At 30.1% G+C, this 9,214-nt stretch overlaps 1 protein-coding gene across 5 annotated transcripts; it reads left to right on the top strand.

The window, feature by feature from the left end:
* Positions 1 to 15: 15 nt before the first annotated feature.
* On the top strand, positions 16 to 6,332 carry LOC108913691 (ATP-dependent DNA helicase PIF1-like). Of its 5 annotated transcripts, XM_023456325.1 has the most exons (7): positions 16 to 1,089; positions 3,298 to 3,357; positions 3,750 to 4,089; positions 4,235 to 4,530; positions 4,924 to 5,230; positions 5,309 to 5,656; positions 5,781 to 6,332. In XM_023456325.1, exons 1-2 carry the CDS (start codon positions 90 to 92, stop codon positions 3,348 to 3,350), a joined length of 1,053 nt encoding a protein of 350 aa, XP_023312093.1. In that variant the 5' UTR covers positions 16 to 89; the 3' UTR covers positions 3,351 to 3,357; positions 3,750 to 4,089; positions 4,235 to 4,530; positions 4,924 to 5,230; positions 5,309 to 5,656; positions 5,781 to 6,332. The 5 variants fall into 5 exon arrangements, 4 of the variants coding, with proteins under 4 accessions (XP_023312093.1, XP_023312095.1, XP_023312092.1 ...); XM_023456327.1 differs by lacking the exon at positions 5,781 to 6,332 and having other exon boundaries at positions 3,262 to 3,357; positions 4,924 to 5,207; positions 5,309 to 5,359; XM_023456324.1 differs by lacking the exon at positions 5,781 to 6,332 and having other exon boundaries at positions 4,924 to 5,207; positions 5,309 to 5,359.
* Positions 6,333 to 9,214: the final 2,882 nt, after the last annotated feature.

The raw sequence follows: 9,214 nt of genomic DNA on the forward strand, positions 1-9,214 counted from the left end.
ACGAAACGACGACTACCGGAATCTCCCCTACTACAAGTGAAGGTCGTTACATAGCCTCATGTAAACTCTTAATAATTGACGAAGTCTCCATGGTGACAAATCTTATTTTTAACATAATCGAAAGGGCACTACGAGACATCTGCAGCGATAACAGACCCTTCGGCAATAAAGTGACATTATTAGGCGGAGATTTCCGACAAACCCTACCGGTAGTCGTTGGCGGAAATAGATGTACAATAGTAAACGCCTGTATAAAAAGTAGCCGACACTGGCCTCTATTTACAAATTACGACTTGCAAACAAACGTAAGGGCTATTCAGAATCACGAGTTTGCTACATGGCTCCTGAATTTAGGTAACGGAACTTTACAGCCTCTACGACGAACAATATATGGTAATATTGTACAAATACCCACAAACTGTTACGTTACCAGTGTCCCAGATCTTATCGAGTTCTGCTTTGATGACATGGATCCAACAGTGGCCATAAGTAGGGCCATTTTAGTTCCAACAAATAATATTAGCCATTCCATTAATAAAAAAGTTTTGCAAAAATTAGAGGGCCTGAGCAAAACTTACTGTAGCGCTGACTGTGTGGATACAACGGATGACCCGGCAGCCGAAGTGGCAAATTACACTGTCGAATTTCTAAATTCATTAACTCCCAGTGGACTTCCGCCACACAAATTGGTCTTAAAAGAAGGCGCCGTAATAATGCTTTTACGCAATTTAAACCTAAAAAAAGGTTTGTGCAATGGTACTAGATTAATTGTTCGTTTATTGGGAAACCAGTACATAGACGCTGAAAAAACCGACAGTAGTGGCAGACCTACTGGAGAACGAGTTTTTATTCCCCGTATAGACCTCAAAACAGGAGGTGACACGTTACCATTTAAATTAAAAAGAAGGCAATTTCCCGTTCAGTTAGCTTATACCATGACGATTCATAAATCGCAGGGACAGACCTTCAACCGAGTGGGTATCTATCTGGAGGAACCCGTATTTACTCACGGACAACTCTATGTAGCTTTTTCGAGAGCTAAAAACATAGAAGACGTTAAAATTTATATGTTACAACGTCCAGAACAAGGTAAGCTTTTACCAAACGCTGAAAACATATACACACGAAACGTCGTGTACAGAGAAGTACTATAATATGTTTTATTGTACACCTCATCCATGAGGTTTGAGAGAAACTTTTCATGAAGGTCAGTAACTGGACTTTTTCCTTATTTGATACTCTCTGATCTAATACTCCAAATATGTTTTCAGTATTACAGCCTTTTCCATTTGACAGTTTGGTATATTATCATTACAAAACACTAACTATGTGTAACATTTTTGCAAATATATCAATATAATATCTCATTTTTAGTAGACAAACTTTTCCGATTATAATTAGTTATTCTATAACAAGAATTAATTACTTTCCCTATATTTCCATAGATCATGTAAGCACAGGCTAATTTGGCATCGTGCAATCAGTTGCTTTAAATCGAATAAAACAACATGTTTTGATCTTAGAATTGGGAAAATGGTTTGCTATTTATAGCAAACGTATAATCGGAAATAAGAAATATTTATATTTCAATAAATAATATTGGCATATTAAACTGCATCTTACAATACCATAATGTCTTTTCTTCTCATTTTCATATCTGAGAATTTTTTCTGTCGCATGGAAACAGGCAATACTTCCTTCTAATTTTTTATTTGGCACTTGGTATCAAATATGAGGCAAATATTATACCATTTTAAATACGAATGCCCTTATATGCTTTCGAGCAATTCTTAATATACCGTGCCGTATGTAGAAGGATATATTATTCCAAATTTAATTTCAAAAGATATTTCCAGTTACATTTCATCTTACTTTAAAATCAATAATTTAATGTTTTTGTTATTATTTTTTCCAACACTAATTCTAATCATGTATTAAAACCTTAATATTCAATGTTATACTCATTTAGAGAAATAATAACAATGTATTATATTAAATTATACAAATATCACATTTTCGAAATGGCTACTTTTATCATTTTTTTATACTCTCTATTGACTCGAAAAATCCGATGCTTCCTTCGTAATATAATTAATTGGCGGTTTTATCAGATATGGAGCAAATACTATGCCACCATTTTAGGCAAAACTGTCTCCAAACGCCTCGAGCAATTTCTGATTAATATACCTTGCCTTTTTTTACAAGGATAGATTTTTCGGAATTTCCTTTCAGTGAGATATAATTTAATATAATAACTTACCTCGCCTCAAAATCATTAATTTAATATTTAACGTTGTTATTGTTTGTAAATTCGAATTATGTATTAAAAACTTTTATAATGTGTAAAAACTTTTTCTCCAAAAATTATTCAACTAAATTTTCTATCCAAATTTTTAACAACTTTTATGATATAAAATATATTTTTTTCCGTCACTAAATCTAAAATCATGTATTAAAACCTTAATAATTTATTTTCAATATTAGTCTCATATAGAAATAATAACAATATATTTTATTAAATTATGCAAATATCACATTTTCGAAATTGTTATTTTTATCATTTTTTTATACTCTCTATTAATTCGAAAAATCCGATGCTTCCTTCGTAACATAACTGGCGGTTTTATCAGATATGGAGCAAATACTATGCCACCACTTTAGGCAAAACTGTCTCCAAATGCCTCTAGCAATTTCTGATTTATATACCTACTTTGCCTTTTTTACGAGGATAGATTTTTCGGAATTTCGTTTCAGTGAGACATAATTTAATATAATAACTTACCTCCCCTCAAAATCATTAATTTAATATTTAATGTTGTTATTATTTTTTATCCCATCATCAAATTCAAATTCATTTATAACATGTAAAAACTTTTCCATTTTTCTCCTTCAAAAATTATTCAAGTAAATTTTCTATCCCAATATTTAACAGCTTTTGTGATATAAAATATATAATATAAACTCTCTGATATTTTCAATCTGTCAACAATTAATTATATATAGAGAAATATTCCAGTAGATAAAAATTACAGAATGTATTTAAAATATCAGTCCATATTATAAATATGATTTATTATTCTTTTAATATATTTATATAATTTATTTTTTAGACAAAAAACCTTAAATTTGTCAGTCTCTGTTTATTTATAATATTTCGCACATTTCACATATTATATATTTTATAGTATCTATAGTAATACTTTTTTTTCAAATTTGTACAAATACATTGTAATTACTTTATTACTATTTACTACTTAATAGCAATCTAATAATTTAACCACCATTATCTACTCCCAGACCTCTTGGATGCACAGGACTATAAGAATTGCAGTCTTCTTTCACAATTTTGATAATATCGTAAGTTACTGCATTCACATTTTATTATATTTAGGTCTGGTATTTTGAATCTCAATTAAAGCTGGATTAACTAATCATCATTGTGATTATACTTTATAAAATAAATCGGTATATGTACATTCTAATCACCTGATCAGTTAATCATATTTTCACCGAGACTCAAAGTACTGGGCCTTGCACTAATATTAACCAAAACACAAAATTATTATTAAAAAATATTTAATCTTTTTTTAATTTAATTTAATATCAATATTAATGACAATCTTGAACATTAAATTGTAATAATTGTTTAATATACTAAAAAAAATAACAAATTCAACTTAAAATTTATAGGTATCTTTTACCTTTACAATGGTCTCATTTTTTTTTAAACCTTTTTAATTTTCTTTCAGGCCACATATAAAAATCTACAAAGCATTCTTACATCTAACACCACCACAAATATTTAAAATTGAAATTACACATCGTCTGCAAACTAAAACACATTGGATAAGAAATTACAACATCTACAGTTTTAGAAGAAATTAAAATCTGACCTATATGCAAAAATATACTGATATAGACCATACCTCAAGAAAAAAGAATTTTACTAATATCCGTAACACATCAATGAAGATATAAACTACTTTTACCATAACATATCGGAAAAACAGTGAACTCCAATGCTTCGATGTAAATATACATCCTACATACATATGGAGAAATCGCAGAAACAAGAATTCATAGTACAAGGTTAAAATAACAAACATGTCTCTTTAATAATAAAATAATTTACAATTACAAAATACAGATTAGATACAAGACTGGTTAAAATTTTATAAATAAGTAATGAAAATATAGAAGAATGAAAAAATATAATAAACAAATCTTTTCACAGATCAGTTGCAACAAAACCTTAGTGGAAATATCGCTGAATATACCGTCAATGAAGAAGAACAAAACTAAAGGGATTAATACCACCAGTTACAAAAACCAATAGGGAACATCTCCAAAGACCACCATTGTTTGAAGTGCGATTCCCTTCATAACGATCTTCAATCAACAACAAGAACAGAAACAGACATCCCAATAAGCCTACAATTATCATATCAAGTCCACCCCACAGAGCCTAACCCAACAACAAGGGCAAGTTAAAGGTTCTTAGCTATGACTAAAGAAGTGCAATGTAAATCTGTAAGTGGTACTAACTAAATACATAACCCAAATCATACAGCTTGAAAAACTAAGGTACAAATTAAAAATATATTTTTATTACAAATTTAAACATTTTTATGAAAAAAACATTAATTGTCAACATTTCAATCATTTCAACCATTCATTTTCATCTACATTTATTGTTTTAACTTTAAAGCCTGTTATCTAAAGATCAATTTATCTATACTATAAATTCTAAATCTAAAAAATTACATTTGTAACACATATTACATACTTATTTTCTGTAAAGTATTTCATTCCTTTATATTTCTGTCCAAATATTAATTATTTTTACTATAATTTTTTTTCCTATTCACTTAAATATTTTGTCATGTAAAATTTTTGTTTTAAAATACATTATTCTTTACACAGTTCAGTCACAAGAAAACTTTGGCAAACACACCACTGAACAATCCATCAATGAAGAACGAATCATTTGAAAAAATTCGATACTATCAGTTACAAAACCAACAGCAGGAACCAAAAATGACCATCATGGTAAAACTAGAGTTTTAATAAGCCCATCTCCACAGAGCCTAGCCTAAAAATAACAAAGGCAGGTCAAAGATTCCTAGCTATGGCTAAGGAAGTGCAATGTAAATCTGTAACTGGTGGCCGTCAAATACATAAATTGAAGCATAACCTGAAAAACCAAGGTACAAACACAATTATCACTTAGGTACTTGACATTTTTTTCTATTCATTGAATATTTTGTCGCGAAATTTTTATTTTAAAATAAAATTAATATTTACATAGCTCGGAGCAACAAATCCTTTAGACATCACTGAATATGCCGTCAACGAAGAAGAACCAATCATTGGAAAGGCTGGATACCACCAGTTACAAAGGCCATTATGGAATACCTGAGATCACCACTATTTGAAGAGCAGTTCCATTTATAACAATCTTAAAACCAACAACCAGAATGCAATTGAACATCACAGCAAACCTAGAGTTTTAATAACAAATCCGCCTCCACAGAGCCTAGCCCGAAAATAATAAGGGCAGGTCAATGGTTCCTAGCTACAGCTAAGGAAGTGCAATATAAATCTGTAACTGGTGGCCGTCAAATATATAAATTGAAGCATAATCTGAAAAACCAAGGTACAAACAATTATCAATTAAGTATTTGACTTTTTTTTCTATTCATTTGAATATTTTGTCGCGAAATATTAATTTTAAAATAAAATCAATATTTACATAGCTCTGAGAAATAAATCCTTTGTAGACATCACTGAATATACCGTCAATGAAGAAGAACCAATCATTTGAAAAGGCTGGATACCACCAGTTACTAAGACCATTATGGAATACCTGAGATCATCACTATTTGAAGAGCAGTTCCATTTATAACGATCTTAAAACCAACAACAAGAACCGAAATGAACATCACGGCAAACCTAGAGTTTTAATAGCAAGTCCACCACCACAGAGCCTAGCCCGAAAATAACAAAGGCAGGTCAATGGTTCCTAGCTACAGCTAAGGAAGTGCAATGTAAATCTGTAACTGGTAGCCATTAAATACATAAATTAAAGTATAACAACCTGAAAAAACATTTTTTTCCACAAATAACATATTCAAACAAATATTCATTTATTCTTATGTTAAATTTTATATATCGTAGATTGAAAACCGTTAAGTTTTGAATAATATTCTATTTAAAAAATTATACTGAACCATTTTAAATATATAAAAATCTTCCTTTTATTTTCTCTTAAATTAAAAAAACCTTAAATATAAATTGCTCAGTTATCCCTTACAGGTATTTAATAAAAATTATTACTTTTTAAAATTACATTAAAAAAAGCAAAATAAATAATTAAATAATATTTGTAACTTTAATTATAATTCAATGATTCAATTTTAATTTAGTACAATTATTTTAGACGAAAAAATATGTTTTTTCTGTTTCATATAAGTATTTAAAATTAAAAAAAAACAACAAATATTCAATGAATTTCATCAGTGAATTTAAATTAAAAACCTGCCGATTACTACAAACGTTTAAAATTCTTTTTGGCAAAATTTTGTTTTCGTTATTCAAAACTTGAAAACCTTGAGATCTCATATATAAAGCTCTATAAAACTTTTTCCATTTAATTTTATATAACTATAACTAAATATGTAAAAATTTTTTAATAAACTATATAATTTCAACAAATTTTTATCAATATATGTAATGCAACGAAATGTGTAATAGATTTAGAATCACTAATAACATTACATCGACTAGAAAGTTTTTGGCTCTATAATCATTCTTAAAATTCCAAATTCCAGATAAAATTCATCAAAAAGCATACCAATAAACAAAAAAAATCATAAAATATGTTTTGCAATTTATAATCACGGCAGTGAAAAATAAATACATTATACATTACTTCATATTTAAAGATAATGTAGATAAAGGTAATATAGATAATGATATTTTTATGAAAAACCTTATACCGGACTAACTAGATATTTCTTACAATTTATGTACAGGATGTTCCATAAAACTGACACAGGTGGACCAGAATTTCTCTTATTCATTTTGTTAATTTGTTCATTAAATCTTTTGAAGAAAAGTTGTATATTTATTGAGCAGCCGCTTTTTAAAAAATCCATATATGTACTGGGTGATCTACAAAATTGACCCACATCCGAAACGGACAGTTTTTTCCCTTTTCACTTTTAACTTTGTTTTTATTTACTAAAATCTTTTAATAAAAAATTGTATATTTATTAACCGGATGTCTTTTTGAATCTTTATACTGAGTGTTCCACAATACTGATGCAGATTAAAAGTCTGCAATATTTTTATGAAAAATCGTATACCCTACCAACCAGATGTTTTTTGCAATTTATGTACAGGATGCTTCGTAAAACTTACACAGGTGGATTAGATTTTTCCTTATTCATTTTTAAAATTTTTTCTTTATATCTTTTGAAGAAAAGTCGCTTTTTTAAAAATCCATATACTAGATGTTCTAAAGAATTAAGGGCAGTTTTGTTCCTTTTCACTTTTAGCTTTGTCTTTATTTACTACAGTCTTTTAATGAGAATTTATTAAGCAGATGTTTCGACTTATTATTTTACCATTTCTGCCTTACCTACGTAGTCTTTGGATGAAAAATTGTATATTTACTAACCAGATGCCTTTTTTGGAAGTTTGGAAGACACTTTTCTTATTCTTTTCTCCAGCGGGACCTACTCTTTTTTGAAAAACATTCTCATCAAACTTTTATATTCAGGGTGTGTAAAAACCAAAGTACAGGGTGTTACAAAAAATGTTATATCTACTAACCAGCGAGGAGAGCACCGCGGAGCGGTGCTCGGGCCGCGCTCAGCGCGGCCCGAGGGCCGAAGGCCCGAGAGAAAGGTCAAACTTCGCGTCAGCGAAGTTTGCCTACCTTTCTAGTAAGAAATTATATTAAAATACGAAATACGTTACTAGAGTTAATACGAATTAAGACAAACACAATAACAGCTGAAAATTTTATTATGCTTACGTCTAATTTACGAATTACCAAAGATTCTCAAAATGACCATCATTGACTTCAATACGCTTTCTTATTTTCTCGTTCATATATATTAAAAGCTGATAAGGCTGAACGTGTCGCACACTCGCCCCGAAAAGCGCCGATTTGCCGGACGGAAGGCTCTTTCCGCCGGCCGCGCAGCGGACGGCGTCGCGGCGCGAAGCGCCGCGACGTCCTTCCCGCGTTGCGACGTCGCGCTNTCCACTGTAAAACCTGACCTGGCACAATCCGACGACGGCAGTGATAAAAACGGACAAAAACTTTCAAAGAATTTCGTAAGGAAAGGAATAAATAGAACTTTGTAGCACCTATTTTAATCAGCAAATTCAGCTGATTTTGCCGCTATTGTTATTATTAATTAATAAAATTAACTTGTGGTTTTAAATTTTATCCACCGCCGCGACGTGTAAACACATTTGGGTCCGTCTTGCTCAGTTTCTACGAACTAACACAAATGCTGTCTTGTTTCACCATAACACAAATGCTTCACCATAAATGTTTTCTTGCTTCACCATAAATTAAAACTATATCCATCAACGCCGAGTTGCTATACACGAATTTTTGACACTAACTACTAAAAAACTATTGTAAACACTATGGAAACGACGACTATAAAATCGGATTTCAGTATTCGGAGTCGCTGAGGCCACGTGGCTCTCCATGCATATTACGAATAACGCTAGAGACTACAATTGTCCATCTATGTATTGGTTTAAAGTACTACAACTTTAATAATTTTTTTCTCGGAAACCGTAAGGATTTTACAAAAATTTTTTTGACTCCATTTCTCATGCTTTCCAAATTTTGTTGGATAAGTTGTGAATCTCCATGTATAGTGATATTCACATAAGACTATTCTCCATTACGTTTTTGCTTTTCTATATAGTAGGAAAATATACTAAAGTTTTAGGAATTTTTTTATAATCTCAAAGAAAAAAAAAAAATAATTCATCAGTGCACATTTATGCAACATTAAATTGCATTTTTGTGTATTTCCTACAGTTCATGCAATTTTTCTCTAGATGGAATTTGAATACATCTGTGAATTAAATATGACAAATTTTGTTGTGATCAAAAATTAAAGAAAACATATGAACAATAATAATAATAAACATCTTTATTTAAAAGACAATATATCTTTAG

Source organism: Anoplophora glabripennis, unplaced genomic scaffold (assembly GCF_000390285.2).
Source record: "Anoplophora glabripennis isolate ALB-LARVAE unplaced genomic scaffold, Agla_2.0 scaffold1382, whole genome shotgun sequence".
Taxonomy (NCBI): domain Eukaryota; kingdom Metazoa; phylum Arthropoda; class Insecta; order Coleoptera; family Cerambycidae; genus Anoplophora; species Anoplophora glabripennis.

Bases quoted from the DNA above. Each gene is read 5' to 3' on its own strand.
- LOC108913691 (XM_023456325.1), top strand. From the start codon at position 90: ATGGTGACAAATCTTATTTTTAACATAATCGAAAGGGCACTACGAGAC. The intron at 1,090-3,297 runs GTAAGCTTTTAC...ATCTACTCCCAG, and splicing joins GTTACAACGTCCAGAACAAG to ACCTCTTGGATGCACAGGAC.